General features: G+C 45.5%; 1 protein-coding gene across 9 annotated transcripts in view; it reads left to right on the forward strand.

Moving 5' to 3' along the window:
* PLD1 (phospholipase D1) overlaps positions 1–20735 on the forward strand; it is a 134345-nt gene that overhangs the window by 81427 nt on the left and 32183 nt on the right. For 7 of the 9 annotated variants that reach the window (XM_065557753.1, XM_008164953.4, XM_042853764.2 and 4 more), the window contains 7 exons: positions 7897–8007; positions 9435–9641; positions 11281–11491; positions 12448–12561; positions 16363–16491; positions 16862–16980; positions 18500–18613. In XM_065557753.1, coding sequence (XP_065413825.1) covers positions 7897–8007; positions 9435–9641; positions 11281–11491; positions 12448–12561; positions 16363–16491; positions 16862–16980; positions 18500–18613 — 1005 coding nt within the window. The remainder of the gene's footprint in view (positions 1–7896; positions 8008–9434; positions 9642–11280; positions 11492–12447; positions 12562–16362; positions 16492–16861; positions 16981–18499; positions 18614–20735) is intronic. The other 2 variants (XM_008164956.4, XM_065557754.1) reach the window with 1 other exon arrangement.

Raw genomic sequence — 20735 nt, forward strand, 5'->3', positions numbered from 1 at the left:
AGCAGAGCGAGTGGCTTGGAGGGCTGCAGGGAAGTCCCGGGCTGGACTCAGGAGCAGCTGTAGAGGAGCCGGATCCGCCCTGCATTCTGAGCCAGCAGCTCCCTTGCAGCCCAGTCCAGCAGCACTGTGCAGTGCCAGACCGGGTTTTGTTGTGCAGGGGAGCTCAGCCACGTGTCCGGCTCGGCTGGCACAGAGCCCAACACTTTGTTCTGAGCAGCAGGGTAAGGAGGTCAGGGGCAGGAAGGTTCTGGAGGTGGAGGTCAAGAACGGGGGGGGCTTTTTGGGGGGAGTGGAAGAAAGTTTTGGGCAGTCAGGGTAACAGGTAGGGGGTAGGGTCCTGGGGGGCAGTTGGGGGGGGTCTTAGGAGGGGGCAGTTAGGGGACAAGGAGCGGGGGGGGGGGGTAGGGGGCTGGGAGTTCTGGGGGGGAGCTGTCAGGGGGCAGGAGTGGGGAGAGGGATCGGAGCAGTCAGGGGACAGGGAGCAGAGGGGTTTAGATGGGTTGGGAGTTCTGGGGGGGGCTGTCAGGGGGCAGGAGTGCGGAGAGGGATCGGAGCAGTCAGGGGACAGGGAGCAGAGGGGTTTAGATGGTTGGGAGTTCTGGGGGGGGGCTGTCAGTGGGTGGGGAGTGGTTGGATGGGGCGTGGGAGTCCCAGGGTCTGTCTGGGTGTGGGGGTGTGGATAAAGGATTGGGCAGTCAGGGGACAAGAGGCAGGGAGGCTAGATAGTCCTGGGGGGCAGTTAGGGCAGGGGTCCCAGGAGGGGTAGTCAGGGGACAAGGAACGGGGGGAGGGTTGGGAGGTCAGGGGGGGCGGGAAGTGGGAGGGGCTAGGGCGGGGCTCCTCCCTTCCTCTTTTTTGCTCGCTGAAATATGGTAACCCTAGCGAAATGGGTCCATTCTGTGTACATCTAGAGGTTTTCGCTTAACCAGTTTAACGAGTGAAAGTCACGCACTACAACAGTGAAGCTTACTGTGTGCAGGGTAGGATATTTCTTATTTTAGTAAGAAATGCCTGTCTGCAATGGACTTGCTCTTAGCATTTCCTGACACTGTTAGCACCAGTGCAGCTCCACCCAGGCCCTGCTCAGAGCAGGTTTAGTGAGAGTTGTTAAATTGCTTGCAGCTGTCTGAAGCCCTGTATACACTAGCCCTCTCGCTGTTGCTATTGCTGTTTGACTGCACCAATGAGAGCAACCGTGGAGGAATTCTAGTGAAGTGGAGACTTCTGTAGACAAGGCCTCAGCCAAAAAAAGGCAGGAAGGTGATAAACTTTCTCTCTCTAAATGTGACATGTGTTAATGTGACTGGCAGAAACACTGGAGCTTCTTTTTTGGTAGTTTGCCCCCATTTTCTGTCCCTATCCTACTACATCATTTCCTTTGCCCCCATCCTATATTATCACATCCTTTGCTTGGTCAAAAAGGGGAGTAAGGCCAGTTGGTTCAGGCCAGCCCTTACTCTCCTGCTTAGCTCTGCTCAGATTATGGCACTAGCTGTAAACAGGGGAGCAGGAGCCCCTGGCCTGCTCCTCCCCATTGCAGCTAAGCCGAGAGGGGCAGGGAGTGGTAGGATGTTGTACCCAAGTACATAGTGTCATTAGAGGGAACTGAGGGGTTTTAAAAGTATAAATGATGTAAGATATGAACACGTACCAACTGGGTCAGGTTCCTCTGAATTAGACATGATGTGGAACTTGCAGACAATATAATCATAAAGATAACCCAGAGTCCTGAACTCTGATTCACATTTTAACGGAGGCAGAATAAGCAAATGGGTGCATAGCAGGCATCTATGCTCTGATAGCTTGTTATATTTAAGACTTGTCCTTCTATTTTAATCTCTTTCTCTCTCTCTCCCCCCGTCCTTGTTTGAAGTATTTCAAACTGCTGATGACTTGATGCCCTTCCTTGTCTCCAGTGCAGCCTTTTTGTACGACTGATGCTTTGAGATGCTGAAAGGCTGTGTTTCCAAACTTGTGTGTTAGCACTTAGGGAAAAGGAACAGCATCACCAGACCTATTGAACCTGTTTTTAATTTCTCCAGTATTTCAGAAATCTCACAAGCTACTGAGATTGGAAAATAGAGTGATGTGTTTGTTGTCAGTTCCAGAATGTTCCTTCTGCAATAACAGGTCTGTGTACTCAGCCTGAAGAATTTGTTCATGTCTTTGAATGAGCAATGGAGCCACAGAGAAAAGGTGCTGAACGTGATTTTCTATAATACTGGACTGCATTTTCAGCAGGTTTGCCCTGGTCCAACTAATGAAAATACTGGTGTTGAGTTGCTGCTTTGGAAGATATTACCAGTGACTCAATAGGAAGGCATGGCCAACTGAAGACCATGCAGTCATGTGTGAAAGGGCAGAAGCCTTGGTGGAAACCTTAAAATAATCTTATATACTCCCATTTCACAATAGTTCTTTTTGTAGCCAAAAGAAAAAGACAAACATTTTTCTTCTTTAATTTTCTCTAAAGAACTTTATTAATTTTAAAATGATCTTCTTATCACTTAAATCAGCTTCTGTACCAGACAACTGGAGGATAGCTAATCTGATGCCAATTTTTAAAAAAGGCTCCAGAGGCGAGCCTGGCAATTACAAGCTGGTAAACCAAACATCAGTCCCAGGCAAATTGGTTGAAACTATAGTAAATGGATAACTATAGTAAAGTAGATAATGGTATGAAAGTACACTTATAGAGTTTGCGGATGATACCAAGCTGAGAGGGGTTGCAAATTCTCTAGAGGATCGGATTAAAATTCAGAATGAGCTGAACAAACTAGAGAAATGGTTTAAAGTAAATAGGATGAAATTCAATAAGGACAAATGCAAAGTATTCCATTTAGGAAGGAACAATCATTTGCACACATACAAAATGGGAAATGACTGCCTAGGAAGGAGTACTGCAAAAAGGGACCTGAGGCAACAGTGTAACACTCTTGCAAAAAAAGCAAACATCATTCTGGAATATTAGTAGGAGTAGTTGTAAGCAAGACACAAGAAGTAATTCTTCCACTCTACTCAGTGCTGATTAGGCCTCAGCTGAAGTATTGTGTCCAGTTCTGGGCACCACATTTCAGGAAAGATGTGGACAAATTGGAGAAAATCCAGAGAGGAGCAACAAAAATGATTAACGGTCTAGAAAACATGACCTATGAGGGAAGATTTAAAAAATTGTGTTTGGTTTAGTCTGGAAAAGAGAAGACTGAGAGGGGTCATAACAGTTTTCAAGTACATAAAAGGTTGTTACAAGGAGGAGGGAGAAAAATTGTTCTTCTTAACTTTTGAGGATAGGACAAGAAGCAGTGGACTTAAATTGCAGCAAGGGAGGTTTAGGTTGGATATTAGGAAAAACTTCCTATCTGTCAGGGCGGTTAAGCACTGGAATAAATTGCCTAGGGAGGTTGTGGCATCTCCATCATTGGAGATTTTTAAGTGCAAGTTAAACAAACACCTGCCAGGAATGGTCTAGATCAGTGGTCACCAACCAGTCGATGGCGATCAACTGGTTGATCCTGGAGCCTCTGCCAGCCGATCACAATCTCCGGGCCGCTAAAAGTCCAGCGGGGCTCTGGCAGGCTGCATGCCTGCCCTGTCCCCATGCCGATCCCGGAAGCGGCTGGCTGCTGGCACATCTCTGTGGAACCGACCAATGGGAGCTGTGGGGACAGCGCTTGCGGGTGTGGGCAGCACACGGAGACCCACTGTCCCCCTTCCCTCCCAGGGGCCACAGAGTTTGGGTGCAGAAGGGGTGCAGCCAGCCGCTTCTGGGAGTGGCATGGGGCCAGGGCAGGCTGGCAGCCTGCCGGAGCCCCGCTGCACCGCCGACCAGGAGCTGCCTGTGGTAAGCGCCTCCCAGCTGGACCCTGCACTTCACTCCCCCCCCCCCCCGCACCCAACCTCCTGCCCCAGCCCGGAACCCCCTCCTGCACCCAAACTCCCTCCCAGAGCTTACACCCCTCACTCCTGCACCCCAACCCCCTTCCCCAGGGTCAGCCAATGCACACCCCACAGTTGAGAATGTTACACTGATTTGTGACAATCCCTGAAGGATTTTGGATCTATAAACCACAAATGACACTAATAAAAAGTAAAACTCATGAAATGTCTAGTGGATTCTATGAAATTAGGTGCAGGGTGATCATATGACCCCTGCACCCAAACTCCCTCCCAGAGCTTGCACCCCTCACTGCTGCAGTCCAACCCCCTGCCCCGGGTTCAGCCTGGAGCCCCCTCCCACACTCCAAACCCCTCAGCCCCAGCCCAGAGCCTGCACCCCCTCCCGCACTCCAACCCCCTCCTCCAACCTGGTGAAAGTGAGTAAGGATGGGGGAGAGCGAGCGATGGAGGGAGGGGGGAATGGAGTGAGCAGGGCAGGGCCTTGGGGAAGGGGCGGGGTAGAGCCTGGGTTCATCTTAAATTCAAAAAGTGATCTTGTGCATAAAAAGGTTGGAGACCATTGGTCTAGATAATACTTATCCCTGCCATGAATGCAGGGAACTGGACTAGACGACCTCTCAAGGTCCCTTCCAGTCCTGTAATTCTATGATTCTAAAGAACAGAATTATCAGATACATAGATGAACTCAATTTGTTGGGGAAGAGTCAACACGGGTTGTGTTAAGGGAAATCATGCCTCACCAGTCTATTAGAATTCTTTGAGGAGGTCAACAAACATGTGGACAAGGGCAATCCAGTAGATATAGTGTACTTGGACTTTCAGAAAGCCTTTGACAAGGTCCCTCACAGAAGACTCTTAAGCAAAGTAAGGAGTTATGGGATAAGAGGAAAGGTCCTCGCATGGATCAGTAACTGGTTATAAAGACAGGAAACAAAGGGTAGGAATAAATGGTCAGTTTTCAGAATGGAGAGAGGTAAATAATGGTGTCCTCCGGGATTTATGCTGGGACCAGCACTGTTCAACATATTCATAAATGATCTGGAAAACAGGGTAAACAGTGAGATGGCAAAGTTTGCAGATGATACAAAATTACTCAATATAGTTAAGTCCAAAGTTGACTGCGAAGAGTTACAAACGGATCTCACAAACTGGGTGACTGGGCAACAAAATGGCTGATGAAATTCAGTGTTGATTAAATGCAAAGTAATGCAATTGGAAAACATAATCCCAACTCTACATACAAAATAATAGGGTCTAAATTAGCTATTACCACTCAACAAAGAGATCTTGGCATCATTGTGGATAGTTCTCTGAAAACATCTGGTCAGTGTTCAGTGGCAGTCAAAAAAGCTAATAATGTTAGGAACCATTAGGAAAGGGATATATAATAACACAGAAAACATCATAATGCCACCATATAAATCCATGGTACTCCCACACCTTGAATACCATGTGTAGTTCTGGTTGCCCCATCTCCCCCATCTTAGAAATATAAAAAGTATAGAGAAGGGCAACAAAAATGATTAAGGGTATGGAACACCTTCCATATAAGGAGAGATTAAAAAGACTGGGATGATTCAGCTTGGAAATGAGACAACTGAGGGGGGTAATGATAGGGGTCTATCAAATCATGAACGGAGTGAAGAAAGTGAATAAGGAAGTGTTATTTACCCCCTTTACATAGCACAAGAACGAGGGATCGCCCAATGAAATTAATAGCAGGTTTAAAGGAAACAAAAAGAAGTACTTCTTCACACAACTCACAGTCAATCTGTGGAACTCGTTGCCAGGGGACGTTGTGAAGGCCAGGACTCTAACTTGATTCAAAAAAGAATTAGATAAGTTCATGGAGGATTGGTTCACCAGTGGCTATTAGCCAAGATTGTAAGGGGTGACATCCCTGTGGGTGTCACTAAGCCTTTGACTGTCAGATGCTGGGTCTGGATGACAGGGGATGGATTACTGGACGGTTGCCCTGTTCTGTTCATTCCCTTTGAAGCATCTGACACTGGCCACTGTTGGAAGACAGGATACTGGGATAGATGGACCATTCGTTTGCCCCAGTGTGTCCATTCTTATTTTTCTTGTATGTGCTCCAACTGCCATAAAACAGGTCATGTCCACTGAAAGAATCTAGCTTTATTTTCTGTATCAACATAGGTGTTCCTAGCATGAAAGTATTTGCGTAGTGTGTAGAAGAAATAATTGACACACTAGGGCTGTACGTGGCTGGTAACTATATAGGAGCAAAGCTATCCTCTGATGTCTACAAAGCACTTCCCTGGACTTCATTGGCCATTGGATTGGTGGGTAGAATATGGCCCATAACATGGAGAGGGTCTAAACTGTTAATAGATGCTTTAGAGAAATGCAGGTTACTGTCTTTTTGAAAGATCCTTAGTTTGTGTAAATTGACATAGCTCTACTGAAGTCAATGGAGCTACACTGCTTTGCAGTAGCTCAGGATCTGGCCCCAGATGTGTGGCCAAACTGCTAAGAGAAGTATGCAAGCCAATAGAAGATAGACATGTAGAGGAAGATAGTACTCAGTGTGAGTCAGGGTGGCAGAACTGAGGCTACATCTACACTACAGGGGGGGGTCGATTTAAGATACGCAAATTCAGCTACGCTGAATTCGACGTATCGCAGCCGACTTACCCCGCTGTAGGGACGGCGGCAAAATCGACCTCTGCGGCTTCCCGTCGGCGCTTACTCCCACCTCCGCTGGGACGTGATAAATCGATCCCCGAGAGGTCGATTTCTACCCACCGATTCAGGCGGGTAGTGTAGACCCAGCATGAGCCTCCAAAAGGCACATTAGAAGTGTGTAAAGTAAAGGAACCTGTTGTGAGATTGGTGCTGACTCAAAGTGAAATATTTTTCATGTAGCACATGTTCTGAAACACATCTGCACAATAATGCCCTTCTGAAGGCTATGAGGAATCCTTCACAATTTGAAGGGACACTGGCAACCTGACGTCCAGTCCCTTGGAAATGCATTAAAAGTCAGTGTCTGTGGTCTTACAATCTCATGGTGCTATTTCTTGTGTTGTATTCTCTTCAGATCAGGGACTGTATTTGTATCTGTTTGCATAATGGCACCTCCAGGCCCTCTGCTGCTTCACATGGTGAAGTCCAGATTGAACAGCTAACTCTTCAGGGAAGCCCTGAAGTGAAGCGCAGAGAGGAAAGGGAAGCTGAAGTCTTCCACTGTATTAGGGATGAACAAGCTGAGGGTTCTGTCTCAATATCTTCACTCAAACAATTCCTGCAAATAAAATATCCTAAAAAACCTAAAATGTTTTCACTCACTTGATCTTACAAATTCAGGCAGGGCGAGCTGGCTTTCTTGGCGTTGTAGTCCAGAGGTCTGAGTTAGGCATAGGTGAGATCAGCCTGTGTCAGAAAAATCCTACACTACATCCAGGGCCGGCTCCAGGGTTTTTGCCGCCCCAAGCAAAAGAAAAAAAAAAAGCCGCGATCGCGATCTGCTCTACTGCTGCCGCTTCAGCCTTCGGCGGCAATTCGGCAGCTGGTGGTCCTTCGCTCCGAGAGGGAGTGAGGGACCCGCCGCCGAAGAGCCGGACGTGCCGCCTCTCTCCGTTGGCCACCCCAAGCACCTGCTTGCTGGGCTGGTGCCGGGAGTCGGCCCTAACTACATCATTACAGAAAATCCCTCAGAACTTCTCACAAGGGAAGAGTCCAATCCCCCAAGGTGCTCGGTGCCTCCTGTGAGCTGCTGAGCACTTTCAATTCCCATTCTTGTTAATGGGAGCTGAGTTTGCTCAGCACATTTCAGGATCAATCTGGGAGCCTCTGACCGGGAACTGACCTGTTGGATGTATGATCTCAACCTGAGCTTTTCCCACAAGAACAACATGTGCACTCCCCCTAGCCTACCATCCCACTGAATCTAGAAGTCTGGGGTTTTCTTGCTTTTGTTGTTGTTATACCTATTTAAATATGTGCTTGCCATGTATTTACTTTCTTTTCTAATAGCAACAAGGAGTGAGAATTTTTGTAATGCTCTACAAGGAAGTGGAGCTTGCTCTAGGAATCAACAGTGAATACAGCAAGCGGACCCTAATGCGTCTACATCCGAACATCAAGGTATTCATATACCATGTAACCTTTATGAAATACATGCATGTTCATTGCCCTGTGTGTGTAACATCAGCTCCCCAGATTTGGGCGAGAGATGAGGAAAACTCATGACAATGAATCTGAAATGCAGTTTGCAATCACTATTACAAGGGAGAATATTTTTCAAAGACATATCCATATCTAGTTCTACTCCATAATGGGCACTAGTACTTGATTGTGGCAGCTCAGGTACCTGTAAGTTATAATTGTATATAAATATATTTCGCTTAGCCTTGACAAGGTTCCATTAATCAACAAAACATTCAGCTAGTTCAAAAGAATTTTGTTTTATATGGCAAGTTAATGAAGTTAGAGCAAGTGGAAGGTTACACTCGGATGTGGGTCTGAGAAAATCTTCTGCTCACACACAGACTGAGCTAGTTAAGAGTCTGGCCTTAAAAAAATGTACCAAAATATGTGCACTTATATCCACATTCCTCAGCATCCCTTTATGCCAAAATATATTGGGCCTGGTTCTGATCGCCAGTGGTTTTAAAACCAGGCATGACTCCACTCAAGTCAATGTTTGCAGTTATGCTTTGAAAGAAAGAAATGTTGAAATTATCTGTCACACTCTTTCATTTTCAGAAATAAAGAAAATGAGCGTGGTTCTCCTCTCATTTACTATGGTTTGAAATAGCCATTAACAAACTAACTATCAAATGAAATGGCCAGCTTTTTTACTGAAATAGAGCAGCAAAAGCCCTACTGTGGACACAACCATATCAACATAAAGGTGACTCATTCTAGTATAGTTATGCCCCTTCCTAAAAGGAAATATCTGTACCAGTAGAAAGCACCTTTAGACCATTGTAAATGTGTCCACACTAGGCGAGTTGTACCACTTTAACTATACTGGTGTAGTTAAAATGGTACAACTGTCTAATGTAGACAAAGTCCTAAAAAAAGCACTTTATGTTTGGGCATTGGTAGGTATTATTGGTCAAACTAAAGACCTGTGGCCTTCTGGGCAAAGATATTAAATAATATCTTGGTTAGAATTGTTTCGGGTCTTCTACATCAGTGCGTCTCAAAGCCGGTCTGCCGCTTGTTCAGGGAAAGCCCCTGGCGGTCCGGGCCGGTTTGTTTACCTGCTGCGTCCACAGATTCGGCCGATCGCAGCTCCCACTGGCCGTGGTTCGCCGTCCCAGGCCAATGGGGGCTGCTGGAAGCAGTGCGGGCTGAGGGATGTGCTGGCCGCCCTTCCTGCAGCCCCCATTGGCCTGGAGCGGTGAACCGTGGCCAGTGGGAGCCGTGATTGGCCGAACCTGCGGACGCGGTACGTAAACAAACCGGCCCGGACCGCCAGGGGCTTTCCCTGAACAAGCGGCGGCCCGACTTTGAGAAGCACTGTTCTACATAACAGCTGAGTTCAGTGATTTTTCTTTATTTAGGTGATGAGGCATCCAGATCACGTGTCATCCTCAGTGTACCTGTGGGCCCATCATGAGAAGCTCGTTGTCATTGACCAGTCTGTAGCATTCGTTGGTGGCATTGACTTGGCCTACGGGAGGTGGGATGATGATGAACACAGGCTGACCGATGTTGGCAGTGTGAAACGAATTCCAGGAACAAAGTCTACATCTACAGTGAATCTCACAGTAAGAGTGAATTATGTACATGTGGCTGTTAACATTTAATACCATGTACACTAGGCAATAGTCATGCAAAATGGAAGTAAGCAAGTCTTTCTGCATTTTTAGGGCATGAGTCTGTAGCCTTTGCATGTGCAGAATTCCTGTGGACTTCAATGTGGCTTACAAAATGGGACCCTTATTAGGACCAAATCCTTCAGCTGCCAGAAAGGCCATGCCAGTTAAGACCATAGGCGGCAACTTTCTCTGGCGCTGGTGGGTGCCCGCTCTTGGCCCCGTCCCGACTCCACCCTTTCCCCGCCCCTGGCCCTGCCCCATTCCAACCCCTTTCCCAAAGTCCCCGCCCTAAATCCACCCCCTCCCTGCCCCTATTGGATCCCTTCCCCAAATCCCCAGCCCAGCCCTGCCTCTTCCCCCAGCGCGCTGCATTCCCCCTCCTCTCCCCTCCGTCCCTGCCCCACGAATCAGCTGTTTCGCGGCGCAAGTGCTGGGAGGGAGGAGAAGCAAGGACGCCGCAGTGCACTCGCGGAGGAGGCGGAGGTGAGCTGGAGCGAGGGGGGGCAGGGCAAGGAGCTGCCGGTGGGTGCTGGGCACCCACCAATTTTTTTCCGTGGGGGCTCCAGCCCCAGGGCACCCACGGAGTCGGCTCCTATGGTTAAGACCTGTGTGGCTCTGCTGCAGGCGCAGGGACAGGAATGGAGAGGAATAGTTGTAGTATAGCGAGTGCAGTAGCTGAGCATTGAATGATCCTTCGGGGATTTTCAGAACAGTTCAGCTCCTATTTAGCCACCAAACTAAATAGACAGTTTTTCACAGGAACTCATGTTGGGTACTAAACTCTTTGGAAAATCCAGCCATAGATGTCACAGTGGGAGCAACTGAGTGCTGAGTACCTCTGGATATCTGGCCTTTATTTAGGTGCCCTAAGGGCTTGCCTACACTGTGAAGTTGTCAACAAAACTTTTGTCTTTCACGGGTACTTAAAAAATCCCTTCCCCCTCCCCCCCCCACGCTAAAGACAAAAATTTTGCTGACACAAGTGGCAGTGTGAATGTGGCTTTGTTGGCAGGAGCACTCTCCTGCCGACAAACCTAACGCTGCTCGCAGGGCTGGAAGTATTTTGTTGGCAAAAGTGCCAACAAAGTACCGAAAAAGAGCGTTTACACGCGCTGACTTTTAGCAACAAGGCTGTGTCTACATAGCCTTGTCGCTAAAATCTGCGTGGTGTAGACAAGAACTGAGCTTGTGTAGACAAGACAGAACTGAGCTCTTTTGAAAACCTGGCCCTGTGTGACGGAATTAAATAGAGAATGTTTATTTATTTTTTTATGAAAAGGAGCCTGTGTAAAGACCTCTGGAAAACATGCAATAAGCCAGAATAGTTTTACAGGCAGTGTATGGCAGAATGCACTGTTTTTACTTGCTTGTTTTCTGCTAAGCAAACTCTCAATAGTCACTAAACCAAGTTCATCTCCGTAACACGGATTTGCAGTTCCCAGTGAAATCGATGGGAGCTGTGTCTGCATGTCGTAGGGCAGAACTTGGCCCTGTGAATGTTTCAATCCCTGTGATATGAATGGTCTCCTGTAATTTAAATAGATAATCTTCCATTCATCACCCTCAGCAGTATCCTTTGTGTCTTAAGCCTACAGCCGAGTCCACTGAAGCTTTAGTCCTGAAAACTCAGTCCCTGGGGAACCTGCCACAGCACAGAAATAGTGATGACATACTAGATTCTTCAAGAATGAAAGGAATAGGAAAACCCAAAAAGTTTTCCAGGTTCAGCATTTATAAGCATCTCCAGAAGCACGGCCTACACCACGCTGATAGTGTAAGCAGTATAGACAGTGAGTCAGGTAAGTAATATTTCTCCACCTTACCTATAGAGCATATAATTAGGGAGGAGAGTTAATGGTTTCCTAAAGTGCTAGAAGGGTACTTTGTTTAGTGAAGCCTTGAGTTTGCCTTTAAATGCGTCTGTGTTTGGTTAACAAACAGCTGGCACAAAACAAGGGTGGCATTCAGTTTGGTTAGGGGACAGCCCCAAACTGCAAATGAAGAAACCATGCTATAATATGGTGTAGTGTATGTGGTGTGTTATGTGCTGTGATGTATGTATAGATATGCACATTGATTTTGTGCTAGGAACTTCTTACATTTGTGGCAGAGATACTGGCATTTTTGCATTGTACTCATTATAGCAAATGAAGCAGGATTTCCGAAGATATTATGGGCCTGATTATGCTCTCACTTGCACTGGTTTTAACTCATTTAACTCAGTGGCGTTATTCCTGATTTACAATGGTGCTAGGGGGAGGAAAATCAGGTCAAAATTTGAATATGTGAACGCAACATTTACTTCTATGCATGATTGAAGTTACAGGATGCCACTATAGGCACACTCAAAAGCCAGAATTCATACCAGCAAGGCTTCCACTTTTGAAGCAGTGGAAGAGCTGTTTTGGGGAGGTGTTTTGTGCTAGGGGGCGTTTCAGACTTTACAAAGATTACTCATGTCTCTGGTAGGAATGATCTGCAGGAGAATGCTTTGCCTATGGTCAGAGCCAGTTCAGAATATGAGCATACCTTAGTGATGGTTTTGCAACATGAATATTTGCCGATCTGTGCTCAAAAATCTAATAGGTCCTGTATTTGGCCCACGGTCGTTGTATCATTATTAATGTTCTGTTCAGACTGTCTACAGTTGATTGGACTGAAGTCCTGCAAGTTATTTTAAACATTATTGGGTAACTGATATGGTAAAAGCTCTAATGCACTTTCCCTGTAAATGGAGCATCTCAACTCTCTGCAGGTTATTGTAATCCTAGTAGAAGCCAGCAGAATTTAATCCAGAGTTTAAAACCCCACCTGAAAATGTTTCATCATCCCACTGGGTCCAAACAAGGGCTCACTGAGTGTGAGGACGGTAAGTGAAGGGCCACCCAGGTGGAGTTACCTGCAGGCTTTACTGTTGGTGTGTTTGCTGTTCAGTCATGGTGAGAGTTAGGTGGGGCTTATGGATTGACATTCTATACCTTCGGTATATGTATTACCTTCAATCTATGTCATATTTCCCTCTAAAGAGGCCCTCGTAGAATCACTTTCTTCACAGGCTGATTTGTAAAAGACTCTAGGAAGCTGCATCAATGAGAAGATAAATATGTAACAACTACAGCGGGTGCACTAGGGAAGTTTCACTCTGGTTCTACAGCTCCGCCCATTCCAGCTGTATTCCTCATGCAAAGTAATGGGAATATCGCTGAAAATTAGTAACACCTTTAAATCCAGAATGGATTTTTTTTTAAAGTCAGCCCAGTGCATGAAGACAGCCTTGAAAAGATCATGAATATGACCGTGTAAATGCTTCCAGACCTACATTTAGACCAGGGGTCTCAAACACGCGGCACACGAAGTTATTTCCTGCGGCTGCCAAGCTCCCCTCACCCGCTGCTCCCCCTCACCCCCAGCGCGCTGTGTCCCCACTCCTCTGCCTACCTCCAGGCACTTCCCATAGCACTTTCCACGAGGGAGGGGGGAGGAGCGGGGAGCCGCGCGCTCAGGGGAGGAGGCAGAGAAGAGGCAGTGCAGAGGTGGGGATTTGGGGAAGGGGTTGGAATAGGGGCAAGAAGGGGGCAGAGTTGGGGTGGGGACTTTGGGGAAGGGGTTGGAATGGGGGTGGGGAAGGGATGGGAAGAGGTGGGGAAGGGGCAGGGCCTCATGGAAGGGGTGGAGTGGGGCTGGGGGCAGCGGGGGGGGGTGTCAGTGATGCAGCCCTCAGGCAAATCTGCTAGTCCGCATGTGGCTTTCGTGGTCATTTGAGTTTGAGATCCCTGATTTAGCCAAAGATTTGGCCACTTTCGTTCTCCAAGTCAGAGTTTTCTGTGGGTGGGTGAGACAGGTAGGAGAGTGCACATCATCAGTATATCAGCATCACCTGTGTTTTGATCCATGGACTGACAATAGGTTGTGCTGCTGAAAGGACCCTTTCTCTTACAGGTAGGCCATCCATATTTGATGTACGTTGCTTTGATTTCAGTTATAGAGCAAAGGAGGGTTGTTTCTTCATCAAAAGAGCTTATGTAGAGGAAAGCTGAACTGATCGTTTATGTAGCAGTTACAGCCAGCATGATCTCAAAGAAGAGCTCTCGACTCTGCACTCCTCACCTTGGTCTGACAGAGCCCAACTTTGTTGGCCTGCAGGGCTAGACTTTTCTGAGAGAGTGACTGCGTGGAACTGAATCTGAGTTTTCATAGGCTTGCATGCATCTGAAGAAGTGAGGTTTTTTATCCACGAAAGCTTATGCCCAAATAAATCTGTTAGTCTTTAAGGTGCCACCGGACTCCTTGTTGTTTTCAGAGGGTAAGGAGTGTTTTAAAGCTGACACTGGAAAACACTGATACAAACTATTTAAAGGGACCTCTGTAGCATTAAGGAAACTTCCCAATAATAGCAGGAAAATTGGACCTGCTTCTGTTGGTGAAAGACACAAGTTCTCAAAATCTTGTCTCTTTCACCATCAGAGCCAATAAAAGATATTACCTCACCCAGCTTGTCTCTCTAATATCCTGGGACCAACATGGCTACAACACTACTACAAACCAAGTATTTAATAGTGACTCCATACTTTAAATCTGTAAGGATTTATACATACAAATCCCAGGGCGGAATTTGGACCAAAATACCTTTCTAGTGAGCAGTGTCTGCTCGGAATATTGGTTGAGTAGAAATGATCATTTATTTAATAACCATAGTGCACTGGCATTTTTGTCATTTTCGTTTCTACATTGTGGAAAATTTACAGTCGACATGACCTTAAAACTCTATTGATACTCATCAGTCACTTTTCAAAACACTGGACAATGAGCCCACCTTTTCCTTTTATGGACTCTTTCAATAATAGTCTTCTAAGATGTACATGGTCAGCTTTATATAAAATAGAGACGTGTATGAAAAGGACACATGTGTTTCGTATGTATATGGACTGCCATATATGACAGTGGCCACTTATATGTTCATTCATATGAGTCAATGTGTGATCCCAGAAGCTCAGTACATAAAACATATTCTACTGTAGCATTCACATGTATGTTACATATGTTTGTATTCCGGCATGTGCAGTCAGTGATTTCCTTGCCCCACCTGTACTCTCACTAACTCATGCAGAACTGTGCTGTTTGGATGTAGCTTTGCTAAGGCTGTAACTAGACTGTCAATGTTGCATACCTGTTGCATGGCATTTTGGGCATGGGTTGGCTTTTGTGGTGTTCCAACGGTGCTGACAAGACGTGCTTTGTGTATATTGCCGTAGGGGGTTATCATATTGTCACTAGTGTGGATTGGTGAATATTTCTAAAATATTGTTGTGATTAAAAAGTTTTTGTGAGTGCTTGATTGCCTGGCTGGCACAGTACACTAGATGCATTAGTTCAGGGTCCTAAACATCTTTGGGATTGTCACGCCTTGAACTAGCACTAAAACCTCAAAGAAGGCAATAGTGCAGAATTCTGTTCAGCAACTGGGGCAGTGCAGAACCGGTCAGTTGTCATGAGAGAATACATGTCATGGGGGAATGCAGAGGAGACTAGATAACTGTAGGGTTTTTCACTCCATCTGGGCTGTGAGTGTGACTGATCCCAAATACTTAGTTACTGTCTGAGAGCTGAGTATCCCCATGGTGTAAACCTTGGCCAGATCATATAAAAATAAAATATATAGGATAAAAATGTATAGGGGACATCAAGCCTCTTGCTTCAGGACAGAAGCTCATCACTTAAGTGGGGTTACAAAAAAACTTTCCTTGTAGATACGTTATGGCATAATTGTCCAGTCAGGGTTGTTAACCACTCTCTGAGCTATCTGATAAAGGCCACTGTCAGAGACAGGATATCACACTAGTTAGAACATAGATCTGATCCAGTGTGAGCTTCCCTGTTTTTTTAGAAGGGAGGTGGAAGGGATCACACTACTCCTCGTTTATATGCTCATGGCATTCACAAAAAGGTATAAATTTCAAGAAAGGAGTTGGGGGAATGGGAGTAATTTTTGCATGTAAGTCATTGCAAGGATGGTAGGCCCTAATTTTTCAGCATGAAACTGAAATTCTGCATCTACGTGCTGAACATGTAACACAATCTCAGAAGCTGAAGTAGTTATTTGAAGAGGCACTGGAAAAAGGGAAGAGACCCATCTTTGTGCTAGCTAAAATTACAGTGGAGAGACCCTTTTGTGGAGTCAAAATCATAAATCTTATAAAATATAAAATTGCAATTAGAGTTGATATGTATTTTAGTACAAACTAAATATACAGGAGTAGTACTCTCTTCTGAACACAGATATAAAGTCCCACCTCCCACTGAAGTCAGTGGTATATGAGAGCAGAATTACAATTGTTAATGCTTTCAATGTAGGTTCCTTCCTTGCAGGTTATTGTGGGATGACAAATAGCTGAAGGGTAAATTTTCAATCCAGTGCAGAAAGGATTCAGATCTAGCTTCCATTACCAACAACAAGACCTGTTAATATAATCTCCCTTGATTGTGTACCAGATGTGTTATACGGGAGAAGGAAAACACAGAGATTTAACTGGAAAATTACTTTAGCTGACTAAAACTGGCAAGTTGTGCTGATAGTTTTCTATTCAAGTGCAGTTCTCATCTGTGCTGTGTTGAGAGCAGTCTTAAAAACAACCTTAGAGCATATGTTTTTGTCACTTTATAAACCTGACAGATAAAGGATCAATCCGCAGCTTGAAGACAGGTGTCGGAGAACTTCTTGGGGAGACCAGGTTCTGGCATGGAAAGGACTATTGCAATTTCGTCTTTAAAGACTGGGTTCAACTCGACAAACCCTTTGCTGGTAAGTGCCATTGCAATCTGGAACCAACTTTTTTCCCTGCAAGACAGTTTGTCTCATTCCCTAGCTCCTCTACTGCCTTTTTATCCTCCTGAATTGGAGCTAACGAGACCCACCTGGTCTGGCTGCTGGGAAGAGGCAGAAGAATCCCAAAGTAAGGTAATAAAAACAGATATCCTATGACAATAATGGATAAGTGAGCTTGTGGCCTACCAGCCCCCCACAAGCTCACCTGTCCTCAATTTTAACTCCTAATTTGTTAGTTTTTATTTCTGGAAAGGTTCCATTTGTAGGAAGAGATGCTGTGATATTCTTAATTAATGTCTGATACTGATCTGAGATGAACTGTAGCAATTTTTCCCTGTCCATATAGATTTCATTGACAGATACACCACACCCAGAATGCCATGGCATGATATTTCATCCGTTGTGCATGGCAAAGCTGCACGGGATGTTGCTCGACACTTTATTCAGCGCTGGAACTTCACAAAGGTAGGTGTGCAATGAGATAGATCCTGCAAGCCCTCAAATCTGAATGCTTCGCAGATGCCTCACATAGGGCTATATGCAGGAATAAGTGCCATGCCAGGTAGTCAAGGTTTGCTGGATTGGGCCAGTAAAGTATATATTTGCTTGCCCTAATGTCCCAGCAAGTAACACTGAAAAACTGTGTCTCTGATAGCAAGTAATGAAGATAGGTGCTCTCATTCTCCTGTTACACCAGTGTAAATAAGGTATAATTTGAATTTAGTTGGTGGAAAATGGTGTGAAAGGAGAATGAGGTCTGGGATGTTGTTAGCCAAGGGGCAAGTGCCATTGTGCTGCTATTCTAGCAGTTCCTGCTGGCTGGTTGGGAGGGACACAAGAGCCAAGAATGTGCCCTCTTGCGAAGCAGCAGACAGGCACAAGTTCAGTCGGTGATCCCACAGCCAAGGGGAGCAAGGAAGATCAGGGCCGTCAGGCCAAAGTCACAGCTGGGTGATCCAGCCACCTGGGCAAACTAGCAATAACCAGGATTTTCAGGGCCAAGAAACCAGGGGAACCTGCCAGTGGAGGCCATGTTGGAGTCCTGGACCAACAAGGATCCAATCACCAGAGAAGCCCTGGCCTCCTGGGGATCCAGTCACTAGGACTCAACTAGCAAGCACATAGGGTCCTCACCACTGGAGAGGACTGGCTAGGATCCCATCACATAAAGACCCTCCGTGATGATGAGGGAGCCTTGGGCAGGCTGGAATACAACCCACACTGGGGACCAGGCCAATAGGCCCTGTTGCCAAGGAAGATGGTGACTAACGGAGCAACAGAGTCCCTCTGTTCTTCCTCATTTGCTCCCCACTCTTCTTTTTCTCTCTCCCCTCTGTTTTGATGTTTCTTCCCCACCCCGAAGAAGAAGTGCTTTGATACTTGTTTTGAAGCTCATCACTGCCTAAAGATTAAAGACTGTTTTATGCTTCAAATTGAAGGGAGGTGGTGTGGCTTGGGAAGTGTCAGGGCTCATTCTGGACAGGCCTACTTAGGCGACTGGATATCCAGTATGTTTTTTTAAGCCCTGATCTTAGGTCCTACTTCGAACAATGGTCGGTATGACTTTTTCAGACAGAAATGTGTCCTTTCCAGTTATGGTGGGCCTTTAGAACCAGAATAGTCCTCTGGTTATATTCGCCTGACCAAAACCTGAATGATATTCAAATGTGCATTCAAACTGCAAATGCATGGCAAAAGAATAGACATTACATACTGTTAGCCTGACGTCTGCACAGACTTTTTGGTATGAGTGTTAATTTCAAGATACTGAGAGCACATTTCACAGAAGAGGTACAGAATTCATGGATATTTTCAGAACCATTCAGAACAGGAATTGAGTTTATGAATATGAAAAACTTTACGTTCTCTCCCCCCCACTTTTGTGTATTAAGAGAGGAGTATAAAAACAGTAAAAGCCTTCAGCATAAAAATCTGAAGAAAATGTGTTTTAAAATACAATATCCTCCATTTTTTTCTTTTGAAGATCATGAAGCCCAAATACAGATCCCTGTCCTACCCATTCCTGTTGCCAAAATCTCAGCGAACCGCCAGTGAGATGAAGTATCAAGTGCCCGAGTCTGTATGTGCCAATGTACAGGTGGGTGTAAATGGCATTTCATGGAATCCTAAAACGAAGAACTTCCTGGCACTTGGGCTCATTTTTAGCTCTTTGTAATAGGAGGCCTTGGTAGTCTTTCAGCTGAAACTTTCAAGATTTTAAAGGATTTAAAGTGTAAACTACTTTTTATTTTAAAATGCAACTTAGCAGGCCAGATACTCAGCTGGTATAAATCAGTGTAGCTTCATTGATTTCAGCAGATAGAGACTGATTTGCAGCAGCGGAGGTTCAGGTTCAGTGTATGTAAGATGAATTATACAAATGACATTTTAAACTCCATTAGTTGTGCTGAATGCATATGTTAAATGTGATTATTAAACAGCAGAACTAGACATGTTAGGAATGCAGGGTGGAAATGGAAGTGCTTAGGAAGTGTGCCTAGGAAGTGACAGGATTGTGTGTGTGTGTGTGAGAGAGAGAGAGAGAGAGAGCTTGTGTCAAATACAGGTGGTCAAAGCTGAGCAGGAAAAAAATGCATAGAATGCCCAAAATAAGTTCTTCAGCACAGACTCCACCTGGCAGCAGCTTGAGAAAAGGTTGGAAACTCTCTGCCACATCACCTGCAAGTATGCCGCTCCTTGTGATGGACAGATCCATTGTGAACAGGTGTAAGTGTTGTTTAGACATTAGGTACCTGCTGCAGGGAGCTGCATGGAGAGTTGTGGGGTAGGTGCAAATGTTGAGAGACCCTGCAGCACTTGCAGCAAATGCCATATGAGGCTGTGTGTGTGTGTGTGCGCGCGCGCGCGCATGTGGATATGGTGCTCTGTATGCACCAGAACTAGCATGCCCAGTGTGGATGGTCTGCACTGTTACAGTTTGCACCCTGTCCGTCACACCAGTGCAATTTTCTAGCCTAGACCCATCCTGAGCATCTCTAGTGTGTTTCTTGAGCCTGCCTCCTGATGTTGAGTTATGCTGATTCAATCAGAAAACATAATGAATACTCAGGTGACTTATGTGACCAGTCAGAACTCACCAACAGAGCTTGAATACAAAATGTTAAGTATCAAACCCAGTGAACCAATAACCATCAATCAACAGAAAAAACACTAAGCAGAAAACAAAGAAATTGGTTGAGAAATGCCAGTAATGAATATATTTCCAGAAAATTTTGATCTGCTTATAGACATCTTGTAAATTATTCATTGCAAATTACACAAGCTCATCTCTAATGGCAGACTGCAGCCTTTTGAGAGCTGTCAGCCTGGCTCATCCATGAGCTGCATAAAGCTGTATACATGTAAAAACATGTTTTGCTGCAAACATAGTTTCTCCCTTGAATGTTCATGGAGTGCAATATCCCTTCTAATGTACCTGCACATAGCAAGTAGTATTTATCCTGCTGTGTGGTAGAAGCAGGTGTGACGGGTTGGATCACAGAAACCCCCTTGGAAGCTGCCACCTGATGTGCAAAGACTACCTCTGCTCCTGTTTTCCCTGCCAGCTCAGGACTCCAGCACCCTGTCTTGCTGAGCCAGACTCTCCCATTTGCTCCAACACGGACCCAGGGTCTGAATCACTTGCCCCAAAGCTGCAAGTTTACCTGAAAACAGCTCACAGAAGTGTGCTTGTCTTTAGCACTCAGATGCCCAACTCCCAGTGGGGTCTAAACCCAGATAAATCCGTTTTACATAAAGCTTATGCAGGGCAAACTCATAAATTGTTCGCCCTCTATAACACTGATAGAGAGATATGCACAGTTGTTTGCTTCCCCAGGTATTAATACATACTCTGAGTAAATTACTAAATAAAAAGGTGATTTTATTAAATACAGACAGTAGGATTTAAGTCAAGTATCAGGGGGTAGCCGTGTTAGTCTGTATCTACAAAAACAAGAAGGAGTCTGGTGGCACCTTAAAGACTAACAGATTTAGCTATGCATCCGAAGAAGTGAGGTTTTAACTCACGAAAGCTTATGCCCAAATAAATCTGTTAGTCTTTAAGGTGCCACCAGACTCCTTCTTGTTTTTGTAGGATTTAAGTGGTTCCAAGTAGTAACAGACAGAACAAAGTAAGTCACCAAGCAAAATAAAATAAAATGCGCAAATCTATGTCTAATCAAACTGAATACAGATAATCTCACCCTCAGAGATGCTTC

This window comes from Chrysemys picta, chromosome 9, assembly GCF_011386835.1.
Source record: "Chrysemys picta bellii isolate R12L10 chromosome 9, ASM1138683v2, whole genome shotgun sequence".
Lineage (NCBI taxonomy): Eukaryota > Metazoa > Chordata > Testudines > Emydidae > Chrysemys > Chrysemys picta.